Source organism: Serinus canaria, chromosome 14, assembly GCF_022539315.1.
Source record: "Serinus canaria isolate serCan28SL12 chromosome 14, serCan2020, whole genome shotgun sequence".
In the NCBI taxonomy this organism is placed as follows: Eukaryota; Metazoa; Chordata; class Aves; order Passeriformes; family Fringillidae; genus Serinus; species Serinus canaria.
Window position 1 is genome coordinate 5,343,831 of NC_066328.1, and position 25,122 is coordinate 5,368,952.

A 25,122-nucleotide genomic window follows, 5' to 3' on the forward strand; every position below is an offset into this window, starting at 1 on the left:
AATGTGATTAACCTCCTAATGACACATAAAAAGCATTTAAGGGATTATCAATACAACTACTCAGTAGACTTTAAGCTGCCATTGAAGAAGCCATCCCAAAAATTTACTGATACTGAGAGTGACTAAATTACCTGCTTTCAGCAGTTTAACCCTTTGTTTTATGAATAATTCAGTGTCAGATGAAAGGCTGCATGAACCAGAGTTCAGTTTGGACACTAACAACACACCCATAATTATCCAACAAAATTACAACTTTATGCTCTTGGTGAAGAGTGTGTATTGGCAGCCTTCACATTTCAAGGGATCTTTCAAAAGCTTTTTAAGCCCCAGGTGTTAAATAACTGGGGTAGACAGCAACACTGGCATGAATTTTTCTTCAGTACAGTGAAATTATTTAGCAGAAGATACCAACCTGCCTGTCTCATTATCCTGGCTTTATGCACTGTACAGTGTCACAACCTCTTGGCAGTCATCAGGGCAAGAGAAGGCCTGCTGAAAAATCTTTCACAGTTCCTTTTCTTAGTCTGAAGAGCTTGTTTAGCTTAGGCTATGCTTCTAGAAAACTATCAGATCAGGAAGAAAGGCAGGAAGACTGCTTCTGGATACTCTGTAATACTCAAAAAAGTAACTAGAACAGTTGACATGATAAATTATTTTCTTCCATGATCAGGAAAGGCTAAAACATCAGAAGTGTCATGACCTATTATGGCAGCAGCTCCTGGACTTGCACTACTTTCTCCTTGCTGTATCTAGAGCAGCAAGGCTACAGTAGCAACTTCCCAACTCGTCAGGTCTTGTCTCTGCACATTCCAGAGATGGCAGCGTGATTACATCTCTGCTGCGGGTCGGGCACTCGGTCCCAACCTACTGAACACACCCTGAACAATGTGTTTTTCCAGTATCACACCCCTCTTCATGTTTTACTGCTCTACTAAGTCATAGCCTTCTCTAGTGCAACAACAAAGGCTGCCATCTGTGGCATCACTAGAGAGGCTGCAAAACTACTCACAGAAAAAATGAAGTTCTGAAAGAGGGAAGAACAGGATGCAGCCTCAGCTGGAGCCAGGGCAGTCCCAGGGCCACAGAGAATTTACATTTGTGTGACACTGTCCACAGCATGCGACGGTGCTGTGGACATGTTCTTGGTGTGTTTAAGACCGACAATTACAAAGCAATTAAAATGGGTATATTTGGATAATAATATAAGCACATTATGTAATTAGTGATTGTGCTCCCATTAGCACCTCCCTCTTTCCTTGTGGAAGCCCTGAAAAGCACAAACCTCCACCGCCTGGACCAGCATGATTTTTATTACTCACACACAAAATTTTTCAGAACTCACTTCTGTATCATTTTGGATGAGTGCAACCCACAGTCACAGAGAGTCTTGGGGTACATCTATTTAATTAAATACAATAACTGAACACTCACCATATGTTTAAACAGCAAAAAGGTTTTGCACATTTACCAGTAGCACAAAACATTGCCTTACATGGGTAGGATCACACACACCACTTGCCCAAACCAGCTCTGAAGGTACACTGCTTCTGCGCAGTAACTTTGCTACAGAGTCAAAATATTATTCATCACAATTCAGATCCTGTAACTCTGTTTTGAGACCAGATTTATCCTTACAGCACATGCTAATTGTACTGCTCACTTCTGAACTCAGCCTTGGAGCATGCTTTTGCTCACATTAACAGCAGCACAGGAAGGTAGCTTGACTTTATTTTCCTAATAGTGATGTGATTTTTTCAACTGTTGATCTGTCCATGTTGGAGTTTAAAGCAAAATTTATTTCCTAGAGGAGAACAACACTGGATAACAATAAGGATTTGCACTGGAATTAATTTTATAGGCACTAGGAGCAAAAAATATAAATCACCTACTTTAACCCCCTCTTTTAATTTCTCTTTTAACAGAAAAGATGACTCCAAGCCACAGGAACTGTGCAGTGTGCCCCAGACCCTCACATTTAGGGATCTAACACCTCCAGCACTTCTTCCTGTTTTCAATAATGCTTTTAAAGGTCTTCCTTTATTACTGGAGATTTGCTAACACTGATCTTGTTTTCCCTCTTCTTCCTTATGCTCCCAGCTGTGCAGAGAAACGGTCAGATACATAAGGAATTCCAGGCTCACAGAATCTGACTCAGTGTTTGCAGGTAGCTGGTAGTTCTAGACTAGGCTTTGCTGAGAAGAGGGAAAGGCAAATAAATCAGATTCAGGAAAAAAACATTAAAAACTATATAAAACTGTGAAAAAGCAGGCAAGCACAGTTAATCATATTTCCTTCTCACCTGACAACACAAACAAGCTTAAATCCAAGGCTTCTTTGCTGCATAGTAAAGGAGTCAGCATCAAATACACTCACAAGAATGTACTCCTTTGAGGGTAACTATGGAACAAGTTTCAGAGCTGGCTGTTACAGCAAAGCACCCTGAAAGCATCTCCAAAGTTGATCAGTTAGTCCCATGGCTAATCCAGAAAAATGCAAACACTGTGTCCCTGAGGACACAAGGAGTGGTGATCTCTGCCATGCCCCTGGATGTGTGCACTGCCCAGCTGGGATGCACAACTGGAAGATCTCAGTAGCACAGTACCTTTTACATTTTCCTTGAGGTGGTGGCTTCTGCAACCAAGAGCCCCTACAGGGTCTACTTAACACAGTGCTAAGATTGCTGAGTACTAGAGCAATCTGAAATGCAATATAGAACCAGAAAGGTATTGTTTATACAGAAGAACTGTAAATCAAGACTGTCGTGTGTGCTGGTTTGGATTCTTCATGAGTAGAGGGGGATATGGGAGTTTCTATAATTCACAAGGGACTTCATACTAAATTACCAGAATGCAAGTTTAAAGAAACAAAATCTGCTCTCCAGACTTTTAGCACATCTTTCCTCAGCTACCCAGGACCCTTCCTAGTCTACACAGATAATACACCTCTTAACAGCCACTTGATACCTTGTACCATCTTTATTTCCCTTCTTGTAACTTCTTTACTTCTCCTGTATCTTTCCAAGATAGAAGAGGGAAGCAAGCTGTTAGCCAGGCTGCACTCAGTGCTCAAAATGCAGCAGCAGAGTGAACTTACACAAAGCCTTTATTATTCCCAGTTCACTTCCAAAGGGGATGCAGTGAATGGAAGAAGATTCTATGAGGAGCAGTGAAAAGGTACAGAGGCAGTGTGGCCAGGCTCATACACCCTCGGGGTGTGCACAGCAGAGAAGGAACTCACCATCCCTACCCAGCACTCAGAGTTAACATCAGCATCTGCCACTCACAGACCTCAACACATTAGGTTAAACAATTTTTGCTCAATACAGGCTGGCAAATATTCAGGGTTTCCATAAGGAACTCTAGAACATTCATACAAAAAAACCCCTGTTACTAGCCTGAAGTATTAAAAAAACCTCTAAAATTCTTGACAGAGAACTGTTTTGCTGAATCTATAAAACTTTATTGTAGAAAAGAAATGCCTATTGCAGAAGTGTTTGGCACTTTTCATTCAAAACAAAGAGCAGGCCCAAGTCCTGCTTCTCTTCCACTTCAGGAAAGCCATTCCCAGGTGTGGAGAAGCATCCAGGCAGTGTGGGGCTGGAAGCAGGATCAGCCCCACACACCAGGTGTGTCTCCTCCTGGTTAGCAGCTCTGAAGAAGCACCCTGGCAGAGCTGAACCAATTAGTGTGGGGTGCCCGGTGCTGGTAAATCCTAACCTCACATCAGGGTCGCTTTTACAAGTGTAGATTAACCGTGGGGAAAACAACAACAACAATTAAACCATTCACGGCCTGAGGTTTGAGGTTGCTTTGTTAAGTCCTTTATGTGAACTGATACACGTGCACAGCCTGGTAACACAGGAACATTTACTGCTTCCTGCCAGCCTGACAGGGAGCACTGCTGACAAAATCGTGCTTTTCTACTGGAATTCCGTTTTCACTGTGTTTAGTAACAGATACATTTCAAGTATAATAGTAAAACGTGACCTTAAGAGATTCCTACTACAAAAAAAAAAAAAATCTACACTTTAGGTTAATTTTAACGTTTGTTTTCGATGTAATTAACAAGAAGTAATTACACTCTCATCTAAAATTAACAACTGCAAAATAAGCAAAACAAAAAATGTTCCTTTTTTTCAAATGGGATGATCTGGAAAAGAAGTTGCTTTCTTGTTCTCTAAAACATAGATTTCAGGGCTCTATTCTCCACTAGTTTCCCAAATTCCTAAAAAACATGTTTCCCAGGAGCTTTTGAGGTTGCTCCTTAACAAACTCAATTTTCCAGCTTTGCCTGTTAGTGCTGTGCCACGTCCTACAAAAGCTTCCCTGAGAGAAGAGGACAAACACAGAACGACTGTGCATGGAAGGGGTGCCCAGCTGGGAGGGAGATTTGGTGATGTCCCTGCCTTGAACCCAAAAAGGGCTCAGGGCTGGTGCCCCAGGGAGCAGAGACTGTGAGGTGGTTTAGCCCATCCTGCTCCCATTTGGTAATCCTGTTCCCTCAATCAGTGTCCCCGTTTTGACTGGAGTCTCCAAGAAGATTTTTGGGGTCTAGACATTCCCAAGAAACCCCAACCATTAAATTTCTGGCCAGCCTTAATCTACTGAATCATCTGCCATGTGGCTGCTTTCTTCTACTTTGTAGCATGAACACTAGCAATAATTAAAACAACTTTAGAAGCCATAACAGAGCATTGATTCAAGAGTTTTCCTCAGTCTCTGACACAGAACCATTAAATCCCAAAGCAGTTTACACTTTCTTCAGCATTCGTTTTAACTAAGATTTAACCTTTATTTTCCCTTTCCATTCTGACAGAAACCTTTCTACCCCCAAGTGTTAATGGAATAAAATTATTATTTAGGCTCTCAGAAAGAGCTGATTATTGTTGTAAAATGTTCTGAAGATCAACTTCACTTCACTGCTTTGAAGATGAAAGTTACTGTACTGAAAACATCCAAATGTTAGCAGACACCAAAATTAGCACTAAACAGTGTTAATTATTTAATACTGCCTACATGGAGAACAACTCTCTTCAAACAAATAACACAGCTGAAAAACTTTTTTGTATGGAATCTCGGGTGTCAGTCTCCAGTATTTACCATGGAATTCTTAAAAGAATGCAGAACAGGAACTTTATAATCCTCAGTTAAGCACTCCACTGACAATTTTATCACTTTTTCTTTGTCAGCAATTTTAAGTCGCATTCTTTTCTTACTGAAAACAAAAGAAAACTTTTAAGTGACTGAGAAAGCTTTTCCTGTTTAACTATTCAGTGTTAAATAGCCAACCAGCTGTTCTGGTGCCAAACAGGCTGCCATGGGACCTCGGAACCAAGTCCCTGCTTCCCCAGGCCCATTAGTTAAGCAATCACTATCAGGAATGAATTTATACTCTGTATTCTAGAGAAAACAGCATACAGAGCCAGCCATACACAAATTTTGAGGCTAACTTGCTTTTCCAAATCCTAACACAAACACACTGAAATCCACGAGGCAAAGTAACTGCTGTGTACTCCACAGGCACATTAGTTGTGAACAGCCAAATTCAGATCTGCAAACCTGAGCAACTTGTAATACAAACAAGAATAAAGAAGAACCTACTGATATACACTGAGACACCTCTAAACCAGCAATCTTTTAAAACCTCATCACAGACAGAGCTTCTTGAACCCTGTACCTCATACAGTAACATCTGAAGTTTGCAGCTGCAAACTTCAAAACTACACGGTTTATGCAAACAACTATTTCAGAAACAGAAATTTGAGAGATGCCTTCAAGAAGGAAGAGCTCACACCTATGTAATTTTATTTTCATTTTATTTTAAAGAGCAACTAAATGGCAGGAGTGAAAGGATAATGATGCTTCTGCTGGAGTTCATTGTACATGGTGTGGCTCTTGGATATTTTAGGGCTCTCAGTAATATCCTGATGTGTCACCATCCCAAATAATCACCCAAATTAGTTTTCCCTGGTAAAGGGAGACAAAACAAGTTGGTCAAAATTCTTCTCCTTTTTCTTTGGAAAACCGAGTTACTTCACATGTGGCAGCAATTATAATTAGCACATTTTCATCAGAAATACATTCTGAAGAGGAAATTGTATTTCACTGCTCACATGTTTATTGCATATTTACTTTCTTACTACATATTACATTTATTTTTTTGTTTCATGAGCCAAATCCTCAGACAGTATTTCAATAGCTTTCTGGTCAACTATTCTTAGAACATAAAGGCAACAAAACAAACTTGAAAACACATCTTAAGACAGTTGGCTACTGCGTGTCACTCTACATCTTTCTTACACTTTGCAAAACACCCTAATTCCAGAAACACCCTCCCAATCTCAATACTCTATTCTCCTGGCAAATCTTCCCAACGACTTCTATTTTCACTCCACTGCTAGTGCCACTCAGCTGAAGCAAACTTTGAGGACTTCCAAAATTAATTACTGCCTTCCTGCTTTGCCTCTGGCTAGAAGCTGGTATAAACACCATGACCGAATTAAGCTGTATCTCAAATTCCTTATTCTGTTGATGATGAATGATTCTTCCTTTGTCTCAGGACAACACAAAGTCCCTCAAGTTTACTCCACACCCTGTATTTTTCTCTCTTAATAATGCAGTGTTTTGTGGTCTGTGTCATCATCAGCCACTACAACCTCACACACAGCTGGGACAGAAACCCTCACTACTCACACTTCCTCTGCTCCATTCACATTTCCTGCTCCGACTCACCCACAAATGCTCTCACTATTTGGAGTATATCTTTGGAGCATACAAAGCAGATTGTTTTGGTCAGTCCTTCCCACTACTGGATCCTCACTGCCCCTCTTTTTCCTGGACTACTTTTCAATAACTTTAAAACTGTGAACAGTTTTCCTTGAAGGGGTGTGAGCATGGGATAGTGCATGGCAGTAGATCACAGGGGGGAAGAGAAAAATAAACCCAAACACAGAGGTACACCACAAACTGTCCAGTATGTAATTCCTGGCACTTCCTTAGCTCCAGACCTTTTTCACCAAAAAAATTCAGTTAAGAAGCCATAAGGATGCTCCTTCTTTCAGAAGTAAAGAGGACTTAATTTAAGAGTTCTTGTTGAAGAAACAGAATTACATACCAAAAAAAAAAAAAAAATCTGCAATTAATGTGCATTATTTGCAAGTTTTTCCACTGAAAAGTGACTAATTTTTTTTATTCAATAAACGAACTGAACTGAAGCAGAGAGCTCCAATTTAAATGCCATTTCAGTCAGGTCTGACCCAAACCTCAAACAAGCTCCAGATGTTACTGGTCAAAATCAGAATTAGAGCAGGATTTAAGAATTACTGAGACAGTAATAATTTAACTGCAACTGTTATCCCTTCCGGAGGGGGAAACTTTTTCTCTGAAAGAAAGGAAGAGACACACTGTGCCTTTGCAATAAAGAATAAGAAGAGATATAAAAGACAATTTTAAAAAGGAGAAGATAAAATAGACAAGGACTGAAAAGAGAATGGTTACTTTAGTGGTTATTTTGCGGAGGTTATCAGGGAGGAGAAGCTGCTCTTTGGGACACAGCTCTCAGACCAGCAAAAAAACCAACCAACCTTTTCAAAGAATATTCAGTTATTTTCCCTACAGAAACCAGGTGGCTACAAGTGGCAGTGCTGTGTTTATCTGGGTGGTAACACAACACTGGCATACTTCAAACAGCTAAGCTACACAACAGGAAATTTATCTGTGCACAAGTAACAGGAGAGTCTTTACCTGTTCAAGCTTGTTCACAAACCCCATCAGACACAATTGTCTAGATTTTTACCTAGCAGACGTACTTCCCCCCCCCAATTACATCCTTTGACCAGAAAAATGTTAAAATAAATATACATTGTTCATTCATATGGCCAAGCTCAGGTATTTTAATGTCCCTGTGGATATTTTATTATTGATGCATTTTTCAACAAGTTTTAAGATCAAAGGAACCCCACAAGACCAAAAAGAGAGAAACACAAACAAGGGGACAGGGTATATCTCTGGCTCACTTTGACTTGGACAATCTGGGTAAACAAAACATTTCACTAAACATCTAGATGATAGTCTGTGGGATGCTAGAGATCTTTGGGATTTTATCAGAAAACTTCTATCAAGCTGTAGAATCTCCCCATCCTGCCCTCCTCAAGGCAGGGCCCTGGGATTTAAGCCACTTGCAGCTGAATTGCAGGAGAGAGGACCAAGCTGCACACACAGGAAAATACCACATCCACTACTGCTGGGCTGCACAACGAAAGATAAAAAGGTGCTCCTTCAGTGTTCAAAACACTGTAAATGCCACTCTCTCTTCTTTGAAAATTAAAATATTTACTTCAAAGTGCTGACACAGAATAACTGACCCCAGAACAAAGAGAAACACCTTTCAATTAACTTAGAGGCATCTGGTTTTAACTTTTGCTATTGCCATCATACCTAACACATGCAAGTGCTCACAGCCAAATTTGGGTTTATAACTGGGGGGAAGAGTAGTTTCATTATTTTCTGCAAATGCCATTAGCAATCAACTCCACAAATTTCTCAAGCAAACACAAAGGCTACAAAGGTAAGGATTTCAATGCCAATAATGCTTATTCCCTGCCTTAATACAATCCAGCACCCCTGAAGTCTGAGCACATGCCCAGTCCCTGCAAGCTTCCCTCTCAGGCACAATTCTGAACTCTCCCTGCTGAGCTGTACAGGGAACTTCCACTTGAATGCTGAGCTCCAGCTACTGGGGAAGAGGAAAGATTATTCCACATCTGCCAATAAATCCATCATTTGTACACGTGCAGACAAACTCAAGACACTGGTCCTAAGGACTCCATCAGAATCCTGGCATCCCTCTGCAGCTGAGGTTAAGAACCAGCATGGAGTGAGTGACAAACTCCTGCTACACAACTACACTGCCTGCACTGCATTAACTGCATGTTACAACTGCTGCTCCCGGGACAACTATGACTTTTTTTCTTTTTTTTTTTTTTTAAGAAAAAAAGTCTGCTGGGCTTGCAGAGTTTCCATGAGATTTTTGTTATCACTTTTAACAACTATGCAATCAGATTGGCTCAACAAGATACAGAACAGAAAGTGTGAAAGCTGTAAGTGAGGACTAAATCAGAAACCGCAGTATTGGTATTATGTACAGAATTTAGGATTATTTTAGTATTACTGGCACTATTATTGTAATACTTGATTTACATAAATACTTTATCTGAGATCAAAGAAATGACCCTACATTTTATTTCATATACTAATGCACTTGGTCTGGCCAGATCTTGAACAGGATCAGCAATCCAAGTGCCAGAAGTACAGTTTCTCAATATTCAACAATCAGACTCTGTTTACACAGGTCCATAACCTCCATAATGCTTTATCTTTGGGGGAAACAGAAAGAAAAGTAGGAGTTCTAGGGCATTAAGGGTTTTCAGTTTTTGAGTTTTGTTCAGAAATACAGAGAGGGTGAGTGAAAACCTCAGCAGCTACATGATGCACAGAGATGGCAGGTACCTGATGTGCACACAAGAGCTGCTCCTGTCACTGCTGGCTCCTGCTATCTCACTGGTGCTCCATAAACTCTTTAAAATGGTAACATACACTTCACTATGGCTCCAACAACTTAACTGCAATCCCTGTATTTATTGTTGCTTGAAAAAAGACATCTCCAAGAGCTGGTAGAAGTCTTGGGAAGGAGAAGGTATTTCTCACCACTACAAGTGGCATATCTACAGCAATTTGTGTTTTCTCCCGAATTTTACAACACAGAAAGTGATTAAGCAATATGGGGAGGCCATATATCAAAACTATTCAGGTATATTCAGGTACAGGACTAACATTAAAACAGCATCTTAAAATAGCATTTGCTACTGCTGAAGATTACAGAGACAGTAGAAATTTCCCTGCAGATCAAGGAGGCAGCTGCATACATTTAACCACTACAGGACTCACAGATCTTGATGAGTGAATCAACATGGGAAAGAAAAACACTGTGGTGAGGAAAACATTCCAGCTCTCAGAAAATTCAAGGCCACTCAACATAGCCAAGTATACAGCTATCTTCAGCTACCATATGAATATAAGCTGAACTTCTGAAATGAACATATACCACTAAAAATTCCAAGTGAGCCGAGTGCTGGCAGCACTCCCTGGCTGGCAGGCAGCTAACACACCATCTTCTTTCTCTGCGGCAGCAGGAAAGAGGAGCAGGTATCCCTACAGCCTCTCCTCTGCTCAGGCCCAAGGAGCACCTAGACCAGGCTGCAGCCAAGAACAAGGCATTCTTCCCAGCTGCCCACTTCTCCAGGTGCCCTTCTGAACTGGACTAGGAGATAGGCAAAGCTTTTCTTTTGGAAGCAGTTACATCTTTTCAAAGCTTCTCCTCCCAAGGCAGCCCTTCCTCTACCTTTGGTGCACCCTCACCTGGGAAACACAGGGGCACAGAGCAGTGTCCTGTCATGCCAACAGGTCACAGCTGGGAGATGGCTCTCCAGGAAGGAAGTGCTGTCAGGAACAGGACTGATGTGGGTTGCAAGTACATCCCCACTGCAGAAGCAAATGAATAATGCCCCCCCAAGTTTCTGAGCATGATGTAGAAATCAAATTGCACACTACCAGCCGTGGGTTTACAACACCAAGGGTTTAACCCTAGCTTCTCACAGAAGGCAACAGTCCATATTTAGGGGAGAAATCAACCATAATTGCTCAACAACTCCACTTACTTTAAAAATTTTTTTATTCCAGAAAACATAAATATCTATTTACAAAACTGTATGCTGCCAAAATTTTAAATACTTCTATTGTACACCCATCCTTTAATTTAATAAAGCATGCATCTGAGGTGGTTAATGTGCATTTCAAGGTATATTAAAAATGAGAGATCAAAAATTAGCATTAGCCCAGGTAATCTCTGCCAATATTTTGCTCCAGCTATGCTAACTAGACCCTGTCTAGCATTAAGCTCATCAGTTCTAAGCCACATTTACCTTCTAAGGTCTAACCTGTGAATGTGATACTAATAGCAATAGGCACACTTTAAGCTGAATTCAAAATGACAGAAATTTCACGCATCTTTTTCTGCAAACCTTCCAGATCAGGAAGCAGGTTAACTCTGAAACTCTCTGCTTCTAACACACCTGCTAAAAACCTTTATTATCCAACCATCTTCCAGAAAACAGTGTCTCCTTTTTAAGTTAGTACCATTACACTGGCCAGAAATCTTGGCTGATCAAACAGCTGCACTAAACACCAACTCCAGGTCTGAATGCAAACTGGAAATTTTCATCCCACACAAAAAGACATCTTGGACAGAAGACTAAAACACCCACAAATACATTTAGATCATAATTTAATTTAAATTATTATTTAAATTTATCATTTAAATTGGGTAACTGTTTGACTTTTTAATATGTTCTTGGATCAGAAAAAAGTAACCCACTTTGTACAGATGAAAAAACTGAAGACCCTTCAGATATATCTCCAAGCTGGAAAATGCAAGAAACTATACTAAGGCACAAGGAATATCCTTGTGAGAAGAAAAGAATAAAATAAGTAAAAGAAATGAAGACATGCAGAAGCAGACCTGTAATAGGAACAATTTCATCCCCATGAATGGTTTGCATCTGAACAACATTCAATTTTTATAATGGTAAAACCATGTGTTCTACACCAAGAGCTCTGTAAACTTGGATTTTATACCTTTGGAACTTTGCTACAGCCCTGCAATGCATTTCTTGGGGAAGACAGGCCCAGGTGCCCAATAAAAGGTCTTTGGGTAAGTTTTTAAAACAAGTTTTAGAAGCCATTAATGGCTTAAGAATTTTCTTGTCCTCCTGTCTCCTCACTACAGTTGACCCACTTGTCTGTGGGGCCAAACAAAGCAGACCAGTGAAATGAGCTAGGTTAAAAATAAACACAAAATAAGGAAGTTATTTTAAATTCAGATCTCTTCATTCATCTCCTTATGAGCAAGGAGGCAAAAGGAAAGCACAGAGGTCAAAAACCCTGCTCCAAAATACAACCTCTTCTCTGTAAAGAGAAGTTGAAGTGAGTTAGACACAACTCTTCCCCTGGCTCTCAGCAGCATGTAAAAGTCATCTGATATCATGAAGTCTGGTGCCCAGACCAAAATCAAGGATCTTCTGTGCAGCTTGTGCTCAAATTTGGGTTAAACTCCTCTTTCTTTCAGATATTATTCTCAGCTGGACTACTGCACAGCCACCTGACACTGCTCCACGCAAGAGAGTCCTTGAATGGGGGAGATGTTTGATGCCCCTGGCTTCACAGAGGTCAAGCACACACACCTGCTAAGTGGGCTTCTGCTGGACTAATTTAAACAAAAGCCAGGTGACAATAATAGTAGTAGTAGTAATAATAATAATAATAATCATCATCATCATCTTGAATAAAATGAGCCTTCAAGATGCAGTCTGTGTTGAATTCAGTGCTACTGGTACAACTTCAGCAGCAAAAGCAAGTGTTTACACATTTGGATAAGTAAGACTCCCATGGCTCATGTTCAGATCTTGAGTAAGCTTTACTTCAAGCAATCACATAGTATTCTTGGATTTGACTTCAGTTTTGTTCTCCAAAGGTGGCATAAAGCAACTAAATTTTTATTCATCTTAATTATTAGCTGAAATAGAGATTTACACAAACGTTTCTGGGGTATGTATGATCTGAAAGACAACAAACAGATAAACACACTGAGGAGAACCACTTGAGGCATGGGCTCTCACTGCACTCAGCTCATTGTAACTGCAGGATGCTCAAAGGTCTTTTAGAATTAACTGGAATGTTTTCTTAATCCAGCAAGAGAGGTCACTGGCCAAGAAAGCTGAAATGTTTTTATCCTGAGTTGAAAAGCCCCTGAAGACAGATGCTGAGGTTGCACACACCTTTCTTCAGTGGCAATGCCAACAGTCCCACCTCCACAGCCCAACCTCCCCCAGAGCCAGCTCAGCTCCTCCTGAGCTGCAGGGACTGAAGAGCCCCTGGGTCTGACTCCTTATCTCCAGCCCAGCACAGGGGCCACAGCAGCCATAGCTTACCAACAGGCAACTGACACAGGCACAACAAGATCCATTCTTGTGCAACTTTCTAATTACTTTCCCATTAATCTGTGCTATTATCAAATTCATGAGGGTTTCCCCAGCAGAGCTCTGCTGATAAGCAAAGGAGCTGCACAGCTTTCCCTCCTTCAGAGGGAAGCCACAAGATCCTTTCCAGTCAGGACCACATCCTTCCCACAGCAGCCCTCTCTCCTGCTTTGGGTAATACACTCCAGGGCACAGGTATTAGGTAAAAGCATGAGCCTGATGAACAAAATAAGTTGAAAAACAAGATAAATCTGCTGAGGATAAGAAAATACTTTAAAATCAATATGTAACTGAAGCAGTATATTTGAAGGAAAAAACCAATTATTATAAAATTCTGTGGTTAAGCTTTCCGAACTAACTACTTTTAAAGAAATTATTAGTCAGTTTTTAGTTCTGGCAGATTTGGGGTTGATTTTACTGCTGCTTATTTTTAATTCCTCAGCCATAAGGACACTTTTAGGAAGAAGAAGAAGAAAAAAGTAAAAAAAACCCAACACTTAAGCTTATGGTTACCTTTGTGGCATGACAGAAATACTACAAAGTGTTATATTACTTTTCAAGGGGACTGGTTTTTTGATGCAGAGTGCAAGAATATTTGAAGCAGTCAGACTGAAATAGAGGTGAAAGCCACACAGGAAGAAAGAGAGGAAAGCAGATGAAAACTGAAATACCACCACTCTAATTGCTATTAGCAGGGAGGGTTTTGCATGTGCCTTGTGACCCACTATTTAATTCATATCATACACAGACACATTTGAGTTATCTCTGTGTTCAACTTCTAATAGTTTCTCCTGTTCTCTAGAATTAGGGTCACTCCTTAATATTTATTAAGCAACTAACACTTAACCAGGTGAAAAATTCTTTAGAAGAGGTCAGTTCTTTGCTATTCCCAAGGGAGAAGGAAATCTAACTAATCCTTAGCTTGATTTAATGAACAATAAAAGATTCACACAGACTCTACTTAAGCAAATTTCCTTTTACAACAAGTACACCTCACAGTATCTTAGGACCTGAATGAAGCCTGTATCCCCTGTATCCCCACACAGCACCAGGTGAGTGTCCAGTCAGCTCCATCTGTAACAGAAGCAAATTAATCATTTATCTACCTGGAAGAATTAAGATACTCTCTGAAGGAAAACTTGTGCCTAAAAATTGTTACCTGATTGCAGTTACCAGAAATATCTGGTGATAAGTAACTGAGACACATTTCACAACTACTGAGCAGCAAAGAGGCAGCTGCATCAAGAGAACTGTCTGGATTTGAGAGCAGGAAGGGAGAATCTAAGTTCTGCCCCACCTCCAAATGAAGTGATCTCAGGTCTTGAAAAAAACCAAAGATGATGCAGAAATCACCATGGCCCTGTACCAGGATTCAGAATTCCACCTTGACTAAGACAATATGCATTTTTAGATGGGAGGGGAAGGAAAAAATTAATTGAAATAAAAGAAAATGTTCACTCTCCAAACATTTCCTAATATCTTCACTCTTTTCCAGCAATCAGAGACTGTCAAGACTAAAAAATGCAACAAGTTACTGTGCAAAAACAGCATACTGCTGAAGAGCAGAGCACAGTCATACAGGGGGCTGAGGCAGCCTGGCAGGATCAGATCCATAATGGTCCCTTATCACAGCTGAAGTGCAAAACAGCAATGAACAGAAACACAGATCCCAGGCACAGGGTGGCCACCTTTAGACCCTAACACCTGCACACTGGAATACAACATTGCTGGTATGCAAGCCTCTGCCATTGCCACAAGCATGTCCAGCACAGTGGGAGAACTGTAGAACACGAGCAAGTTCAGAGCAGCTCCCCAAAAGTCCTTGTCCTCTGCTGTACACCAGAGCAACAAGAGGGGGTGGCACAGCTGCCCCAGTGCCTGGACAGGGTGGCTTCCCCCCACAACAATGTGTTGGTTGCATATTGAGAAGTCTGTTTCTCTACTTAAAAATGTAATTTCTCCCTTCTTAAATGTTATATATTAAAATAAATAACATCATTTATTACCTTATCTACTAAAGATAGATGTATTGTCTTTACATTTTTAATTCACTGTCTAGGCATTTTATGAAACCAATTTACACCACTAATGCCTGATTTATTTATCAGAAAGAATATTAACCTCCAAAGTTGTATTTGCAATTTAAAACCATCACCAAGTTTTAATGTACTCTCACACTTTATCAAAATCTCCACCAAAGTTCTGCTGAACAGTATCAGGAATATGAGAAAACTCACTGAAATGCACAGGGAGGAAAATCTCTGTTGTGGGAATACACAACCATTCCTTTTTTTAAACCTGGCAGAAATTCATCCAATTGTTGTATTAGGGTAACATCACATTTAGAACCCTAAACCAGAACTGTCCTTAGACCTTTACCAAAACACACACAGCTGGAGATGCCATATTCTTACACTGCACCTTGTGAAATCATCAGATGATCAAGATTAGAGCTCAGTGAACACCAATGATGATCCTACACATCCTTTGCTGTTTACACTAGGAAAAGGGAAATTATGAAAAATAACCTTAATAATTTTCACAGACTTCTGCATTTAAATCAAGTTCTACTGGAATGCATTAAACCACTTAACACACAACATATACAGCTCCAAGTCCTGTTTCCCAGCAATTTTATGTTTCATATCAAAGAGATGTGACTATATTAAAAAAACCTCATCACCTCTCCTAGGCTTCAAAATACTGCAGTACTGCTAAAAAAAAAAAAATCTATTTTGAACTTTCTCCTTATACGACATCCCAGCTCACTATCCACATCATCTTACTCTGGCTTGCAATATGCTTTGGAGTGCCAGCTGAGGGGCTGGTTCTGCTGCAGAGAAGCTGATGGTGTTCAGGACACCTGGAAGACTGTCTAGATCCACACTCCAGCACATATGCAAGAACAGGCTGAGGGAACAGTGTTTTTCCTTCCCCAAGTTAAGTAGGATGCTCCTGGCACACCTTCTCTGAGTGGCATCACTCTGGAGCTCACTTTACAGCTGCAGTCAGGGAGAACTCAGGTTTGCAGACAGTGAACATCCTGTTCTCCTAAGACATTTGATGCTACAGAGCATGATGGTTTTGTTTAAATCTTCACTAGTATATGGGTCAGGAATGACTTATTTTGGTAATGTTTCAAATAGCTGCCAAATAGCAATTAAAAACACTGACTGAGCTATGCTGTATTGATTACAGCATGGAATTTAAATTTTCTCAAAATTTATCACTTAATCTCCATATTTTTAATACATTTTGTCTAACAAATATGCCCATGCTGTTACGCTGGACAATCAAACTGTGATATTCTAGATCATACCAAGTCCAATATAAAACAGTTTTCAAATGTATTTTTAAGTTCTGAAGAGAATCCCCAAGATTCTCAGACACTACAGTAAGAGTAACAGTGTCTTCCCCAAACTGGAAATAGTCACACAAAAGCCATCTACTAATTTCCAGAAGCCTAATTATTTCTAGTGGAGAAAATCTCAGCCTTCTAGAGAATCTAGGCAAATCAAAGTCAGAATAAGACACTATTTCCAAGCTGACCATTCTTCATTTTGCTGGCAAGTCACACAAACCCTATTCAATGTTTCTGAACTTATAGAAATAGTTTTACTACAACCAGCAAGGCAAGATGAAAAACAAATGGATTAGCAGAAATGTTAAAATGTTGCAGTCTATGCCTGCAACAATATGCACAGATTATGCTACAGCCACTGCCACTGATTAGGTGCCCTTTCACTCTTTTTGCTACTATATGAAATTAAAATGCTATCACCACTGCAGCAAAATACATTAGAGTGACCAATGGAAATGTTTCAGAAAACAACACTATATATTTAATAACCTGACAAATAAGATAGCCCATCTCCAGCCCCCTTCTACTTGTCAGAACACTTTTTAATAACTGTTAACCCTGTTGCTGGTAATGTCAAAGCAGTATGTAGCAGATTTTGAATATATTAATACACATATGTATTTCAGGGGGAAAAGCATTCTTGCTATGGATTACTAATAACTTGTATTGGAAGCCACCCAGTATTTTACTCCTTCACAATCCACAGCCCTAAGCCCTACAGCCCCAAGATACAAAGTCAAACTAAACCAACTGATCTGAGGCACCTCAAAGCAAACAATGCCCTATTTTAAATTTATTATCATTCAAGAAGAATTGGATGCTTCACAAGCTTTAAACCAGTTCATTTTCACCCTTACCCCAAATATCAGATGATGTCATGCAAGATGTACTGGCTAAACTGGTTTAACTGCTACAGGCTGGATGCACTGTTTAGATTTTCTTGTGATAAATTACTTTGCAGCAATGAAACTGATTCGGTTAGTTTTAAACAACTATCTTCACCTGCTTTTTTAAAGTAGTTTGGGCTCTTATTGCTTCTCCTCACACAACTCGACAGCTTGCTACTTTACTTTGTTTAACTCCCTAGGAACAACAGGGAGCAGTTTTCACCACTTCCGAATTCAGCCAACAGCATGGAACAACTGGAGTGCTGAAAGGAAGTCTGAGCTACACAGCTCATCCTGAAGAGTGTGGGATCTGCACTTCCCTCTGCAGCTTACACACATTTTCCACTATTCCACTATTTCCACTTCTTCCCAGAGAGTTTACTAAATCTGACAACTTACTGAGAACCCACAGAGGAGATTTATGGAGGATGCACAGAAGGAACTCCAGACATAGCTGGTACTCTTAAGAAGCCACCAAGGCTGTTCTGGTAGGCATGAAGTGGCTACTTGAGAATGATCCAATCCACATCTTCTCTCAAGGGCAAGCAAGCTGTTTCCAGAGCTACCAAATATGATCATTATTGCAAGTAAGAGGCCAGGCCTGGTTCTTTGCTCTAGGTATAACCCCAGATTTAACCTAATTTTGCTCGTTGTCCACTGCATCAGCATTTTTATATTCACTCGCTCGACCATCATCTATTTCACAGAGAACGCTAGAGAGGGGAAGGGGCAGGAAGAACACATAAACAAGCAGATACCTACATCTGTATAATGAAATTAGTCTGCATATTTTCCTCTCAAACACACAGCCCCATTTTATCACCACCTGGCTAAAGGCAACCCAGAAGACAGCAAAGGAACACAGGGAAAAAGAGGAATACAGGCCTGCAAGAGGAAGGCATAGAAGCAAGCAGAAAAAGAAGTGAACACTGGGTTATGTATGCAAATGATAATAAATTGCCAGGAATTGAGAATACTAATGAGGACAAAATATGAGCGGGAAGCAAGCATTCAGAAGCCAGGCAAAAATAAGTTAAGTATATGAGACCAGTATTCCACAGTGGGTCTGAAATCTAGCAAATTCTGTCAGTAATGAGCAAAACAGGAATGAGCAAGGAGCACAAACTTTCAGCTGCATGGAAACAGCAAAATAGTGTGATTTTAAACTTTTCACATACACACAGACATGTTGGGGTTTTCCCAGGATTTTCTGTACATATGTTGCATCATTTCACCTGCAATTCAAGTCTGAATTTTAAATTGTCCAAACTAAGGGAAAATTTAAAGATGGCATTGCCTGAGAGGCTGCAGAACTGACACAGGACAGAACACAAGTGCGCAACCTGAACTACCAGTCACTGCACGTTCCCTGCCTGTGACACTGTGTTGCTAAGCCTGCACTGGCTACTTCAGGAAAGAAACTTCCCTAATGAGAAACAGACGTACCTATGGAACTATGGGCAGAGGCTGAACCTACAAAAAACCAGATTCAAATTATAAACAAGGGAAACTTACAGTTATTAAGCTGCAAATGAGACTTTTCATGAAAGAACTCTATGCAACATGTAACTGTAGGTTTGTATTAAGCCGAGTGCTTTGAAGCTCAGGCATTTGTGAAAAGATGTTACAGAGGAAGCATATATAAAGTATCAGACTTGGATTCAATTACACTTTATAGAGCAACTCACTAGCAATGCCAGAGCCCTAATTCTTTGCATGATCAAGCAAACTACACACCCTACTTACAGTACAGAAAAAACTATTATTTATTTCTTCCACTAAATTTATTTAGCATACAAATAAACTCTTCAAAATTTCCACAGGATAATTTACTAATCACCACCCCAAACTGTTAATTTATCTAACACCCAGGCACCAACGGCTCGTCTGCACACTCCCACTCTGTTTCGGCCCAAAGGCAGCCAAAATCACATGCTCTTGTGCAGCAGAGAATAAATGAGGGGTGCATACAGAATGCAGGACCAGTGACAGAACTTGGCCAGGTAACTGTCAGCACCTGTGCTACCTCAAGCTGCCCTTCTTTTCCTTCCTGCCCCAATGCCCTCACCACATTCACACAGCACTAAATGGGACTGCAAGGTGAACCCCTGAACTGCATCTTAACCCCCCACTTTCTGTTTGTAATAGTCCCAGGGAGGTGCAGTAGTCCAACTGCTGGTGTGCCACATGAGGGGACAGCCAGAAGCAGCAAACACTGTGCTGTCCAAGTGTCCCTTCAGCTTTGGAAGTAGCTACCTTCAGCTAGAGGGACACAACCCCTACTGAGCTCTGAAATTTAAAGATTCTCTGTCCACATATCACTACTGCCAAGCCCCAGCAAGGCTAAAGCTGATTACTGACACCCACGGGTAACAGGACTAACTACACAGGGGGTGACAGGTGACACACAGCATTGCAGGGAGTACTGCAAGCAGGTGAGGCTGCATCCATCCCCCTGGTGCTGCTGAGTGTGGACCTGGCCCTTACCACGGCTGGCACTGCTGCTTTCCTCCTTCATGCAGAGATTAAGTTTCCTTTCTAAAGCAAATGTCTTCAACCCTTGTGAAGTCCAGAAGCCCTGTCCAGTAGTGCTTTCACTTACACAGTGTCCATAAGGTCATCAAGGAAGAGTAAATTAGTCATAAGGGAAAGGGGAGAGGAAAAAATAGGGACATGAGAGCAAACACTCAAAGTACCATATCTGATTCAACCCTGAAGAGTTTAATTCCACACTTTGATTACCACATCTAAAATTGTTATTTCACTCTTTCAAAACTGTTCATCTAGTGTAGCTGTACACAGACTAAGCAAACCTTCAAGTAATTTCAAATCAAGATGTGCAATTTTCCACTGTGCATTCTTCACATGCCTCCTAAATCTAATGTGATCACTCACTGAAGAATGGCATCCAGTATTCCTCTGTGCATGTTAAAATTAAGGTAACTATGTTATTAAGCCTTTTCCTCACTGCTTGAAAACATCTCTAAAGAAAGCATAACACCTATATATTAAGATGACAAACATTGTTTCACACATGAAATTAACATATACCTATGATGTCAACTTTTAATAAAAGTTAGCAATAAGCTGATCTCTGCAGTCCAGTAAAATTAACATGTTTCTCTAAGAAAAATCAAGTATGGGAAAAAAACCTCCACAGGCTAAACTTTTCTGGTTTTGTTTTTACATAAATGGACAGTAAGGTCTCAAAAATTACCAAGTTTGTCATATCAGCTGGAATCAGCAGTGTGTGGTCTAACAGATTACAAATAGATTTCTGAGACAATGATGTATTCTTAGTGTCACTATGCTGACATGTGCAGAGACTCTTTCCTCCAATGGAAGTGGTCCTCAGCATGATTTTCACAACCATTAGTGATTTCTGCATGTATTTTGGACTCCTGTATTCCCACTGGCAGAGGGGGTGCAATCCAGAGAAGTTCAGGACACCCTTAAACTGCATAAAAATGTCCAGCATGTCACAGTGAGTCCAGCATAGCAGAGCATCCAGCCCGCAAAATTCAAAACAAACACAGTAAATACAGTCAATATTCTAAAGGACTTAAAAAGGACACTGAGAAAATGTACTTTACTAATGACTGTCAAAACAATCTGCTGGAAACTGTAAGCCACAAGACACTAATACTTGTATATATACAAACAGGAGGTATATTTTGAATCAACTCCTTTTACGTATTTGTCCCACTGTATAGAAACACCAATCTGGAAATTTTACTAAAAGAGAACTGAAGAGTAATTTAGATAGTAAATAGGTTCTAGCCATTGTTGTATGAAATAGACATCTACGTTTTAAAAAGCCAGGTTTTATGTAATGACCTTCTAATACTGAAATGCAATCTCACAGTCACTGTGACAAACTTCCACTGAAACACCTTCTCTCCTCCAAATTTCAGTGGTTATTATTTAGCAGAAAGGTACATGTGCTAAGTTGATTGTCCCGTTTTCAAGCAAAATATCTTGTCCTAGTGGGTATTTCTATCAGTCTTGACTAAAACGGCTGTATAAGAATTGTCATCTTCACAGCGTTCTAAACGATATTTAGGTAGTTGGTGATTTTGACCTCCAAGTCAATCGGTACGAATAGCTAGCTCACTGTGGCCGTCCTTCCTTTGGGAACCAAATCCCGCCGTACGTCTGCCCAAAATAATTTCACAGCGTTGAATTCTGATGGAAGGTGTTGTTCCGAAGAGGGGAGGGCGTGCAAAAACAACACCACAAGGCAAAAAAGAGAAAGAAAAAAAACAAAAAAGGCCCTGCTAAAGGCACCAGTGGAGACTACACCGGACGGGGGTAGGGAACATGCAAACGTAGTGCCTCCTTTATGGAACCAGCGCAACTGCATGACGGTGCAGGATGCGGGCCGCGGGCTGTGCAGGCGCTACACATGGCCAGCGCTGCCCGCCGACCCGCGCAGGCCCGGCCGGCAGCGGGTTCTGTAAATAACCCTCGGAGGAGGGTTAATTAAAAATGGCGAGCAGCGTAGCTGCCTGCATACAATGAGCGGCCGGGCAGGGCAGGGCTGCAGCCCCCCGCCCGCCCCGCCAGGGAGCCCCGCGACAGCCGCGTCCCCTTCGCCCGCCCCAGGCAAAACCCTGCCCCGGAATCACGGCAACTACTTTGACCGGATCCCCGTGCCCCCCCCGGCTCGCCCCACGCCCGGCGGCAGACTCCGAGGGTCCGGGGGCGCGGGGCTCCTTTTGTAGCGGCGCTTCCCCCGCGCCCTCCTCCTCCCGCGGTGCAAATTCCTGCGGAGCCCCCCGGGCCGTCTCCCCCGGGCCCCGCACCGCAACTTTCGCCGGCGTCCCCCCGCAGCCCCGCCGAGCAGCGCTCCCCGCGCCCCGGAGGTGCCGGGGCCAGCAGGAGCGGCCCGGGCAGAGCGTGTTTACCGCGGAGAGCGGCCCAGGATCCCCGAGGGGACGCGACGGTGGGGGAGCCCCGGGAGCGGGGCAGAGGGGCGAGGGGGAAACTCTCCGCGGAGTTGAGGGCGCGGGCCCTGGCCGGCTTTACCTTCCATCTCCATGTCCTCGGGCTCGCTCAGCTGCTGTTCCCCGGGCTTCTGGTGCTGCTGCTGCTGCTGATGGTGGTTCATGTCGGGCTGGGGCTGGGGCTCGGCGGCGGCGGGCTGGGCCTTTCCCGCGGGGGGCTGCGGGCCTGTGTCGGGAGGGGAAGGGGCGGAGGAGCGGCGGGGCCTCGGCAGCGGCCGGGACTGGGCGCCCGGCTCGGGGGGCTGCGGCGGGGCTCCGGCGAGTAGGGAACGGGGCGCCGGCGGAGGCAGCGAGACGCGCACGTATTTACTCGCTATTCGCCCAATCTCGGCGGCGGCACCCGGTCGGGGAAAAGGGGCTGGGAGGAGGGTCCGGCCGGGGGCGGCGGCTTCCCCGAGGGCCGGAGGGGAGGGGACCGGGAGGGGGGGACGGGGGACCCAGAGTCAGGGCCCGGCGGCGCCCGGCGCTTCCCCTTCCCCCGGCGAGGTGTCCGCGGCGCTGCGAAGTCGGGGAGGCGCCGCGGGGCCCCTGCCGTGCCCTCCCGCCCCCCCCGGCGCCCCGGCACCGCCGCTGACCGACGCCCGGCTCGCCGCTCCCGGCCCGCGGGCCGCCCCCGTCGCCCGAGCCCCGGCGCGCTGCTGCCGCTCCGCCGCCGCCAGCGCTCTGTGCCTCAAAATGGCGGCTGCGGTAACGCCGTGAAATGTCACATCCGCATGAGGGGGAACAGCCCGCAGCCGGGGAGGGAGGGAGCGAGCGAGAGAGGGAGGGAACAGCGCCGCGGCCGCCGCCGCCGCCCCAGGAGGCCGGAGGGGCGGGGACAGGGGCCGGGCGCCGCTGCCGCTGCGGCCTCCCCTCCGGGCCGCCGCCACCTGCGCGGGGAGCGCTGCGGCCGCGGCTCTGCGCTGTCCGCCGGGCCCTTCGCGGCCGCTGCGCCGAGCGGAGATCCCGGAGCTCGCCCCGGCTCTGGCTGGCGGGGGCCGCGCCCCGTGCTCGCCGGGCGGGGAGCGGAGGGAGCCCCGCACGGCCGCGCACCGACACCGGCCGCCTCGCGCGGGACCCGCGGGCTCCGGCGGGCCCCGTGGGCTCCGTCGCCTCTTGCGCCCGGGCCCGCGGGTGTGTGGCTGTGCGGGGCTCATGGCGGACCCTGCCCCGCACGGGACTGCAGCCGGAGCCGGGGCTGGCCGGGCCGGGGGCTCTGGGTCGGGGTGGGCCTTGCGCGGGGCTCGGCCCGGCCCCGGCAGGCACCCACTGCCGCTTGTGCGGCATGGCCCGCGGGTAAAGGACGGGTTTGTGTCATGTGTGGGAAGGGAAAAATCTGCCGTAAACAAGACTCTTTTCTCGTCTGCATGCCGCTGTTATTTCATGGGCCTTGTCCGGAGGATGTAGTGCCTCCCAGGGAAGAGACCTGTCTCTTTTTCCTAGGATGGATGGAGAAGGCAGGAGTGCGGGTGAATAAATAATAACTGCTTGGTCCAGGCTGCTGTTGGAGCAATGAAGGAAGCAACTTCATTTAAGGATGAAAGTGTAGTTGGAAGGCCGTGCAGAGTTCCATTAAACAGTCCAGTGTTTACTTCAGAATCCTGGGAAACAGGCAGCAGGATAGGCTCCAAAGGGAAGGACTCAGAACATGCAAAATTGGGACTCCTGAAGGGACTGAAAATGTACCTAAGCAGACAGTGCTGGTCCGCCTGCAAGTAGATAAATGAATTTTTAAAATTACTTGTTTTTCTAGTTTATAAAATGGGCAAAGCAAAACCAATCTGAGGGGAAAATTCAACATGTCTGGCTTCTCAATGGCACAGGAGTCTATAGGGGTGGACAGGGGAGGAAAATAATTTCCAACTGAGGCATGTGAAACCCTGCCTTAAGAAGTAAGTTCCAGGTCTAGAAAATGGAAAAATAAGCCAATACAAGGATAGTAGTGGGAGGATCAGGTTTTACAAGCACTTAATTTGATAGTTTGCGTCTCAAAAAGTATATTCTGACTTTCCCTGTTCCTCTGAATTTTCAAAAGCTTTTTAAAGGAAAGTTAATTACAGATCTGGAAATTATTTGTTGGTATTGACCTAGGCAAAAAACATGACAAATCTGCCAAATCTGGGTTTACACTGTGTCAGCAAAAGAGGGAGATTAGGACAGATGTTCAGACAGAGATTGATGCACGTATCTTTAGTCTCCTCATGTCCTAAACTTTGAATTCCCCACTGCCAGTCTTTTCCTATAATTACCTCTCAGAACAATTACTCTTTCCTAACAACTTCCATTCCAACCTCCTAAATCATACACAGGTTTAAACTCATCCCTTCTAAGTGATTCCCAATACAGGATAAACCAGTATGTCACAACTGGAAGGTGGCTACAGGTTATTATCTGATTTTTCAGCCACGGACACTAGGCTTGTGGGCAAGAATGAGTCCCTAAAATTAACTGTAGGCTGATGTTATCATAAGCCTTAAGAACATTATTTTGTGTGCAAAACCTCTTCTGAGCTTCGGTTCATTCTAAGGTAGATTGTAAAAATTGTGCAAAATTCATCTGTACAAATCCTTTACTGTGGAAAATTGTAAAATATAGTATTGAAGAGAGAGGCAGGAATTTCCCTGTCATTGGCTGTGTGTGGGAACAATGCATCATCAGTTTGTGAAGGCAAAATATCAAAATCCAGCACTTGACTGGATATATATTCCTAATTTAAGTCAGCTTTATCTTTTGCAAGTCCAGCTACAATAAGATCTAAAGTACCTTAAAATGTTTTGAAAAGACATATGAAAATAGGTC

At 43.3% G+C, this 25,122-nt stretch overlaps 1 protein-coding gene across 2 annotated transcripts in view; it reads right to left on the reverse strand.

The window, feature by feature from the left end:
- The window catches only part of USP7 (ubiquitin specific peptidase 7), a 69,828-nt gene extending 47,217 nt beyond the window's left edge, over positions 1–22,611 (reverse strand). For both annotated transcript variants that reach the window (XM_009091942.4, XM_018916030.3), the window contains exon 1: positions 22,367–22,611. In XM_009091942.4, the coding sequence (XP_009090190.1) occupies positions 22,367–22,448 (82 nt within the window). In that variant the 5' untranslated portion in view covers positions 22,449–22,611. The remainder of the gene's footprint in view (positions 1–22,366) is intronic.
- Between the last annotated feature and the right edge of the window lie 2,511 nt (positions 22,612–25,122).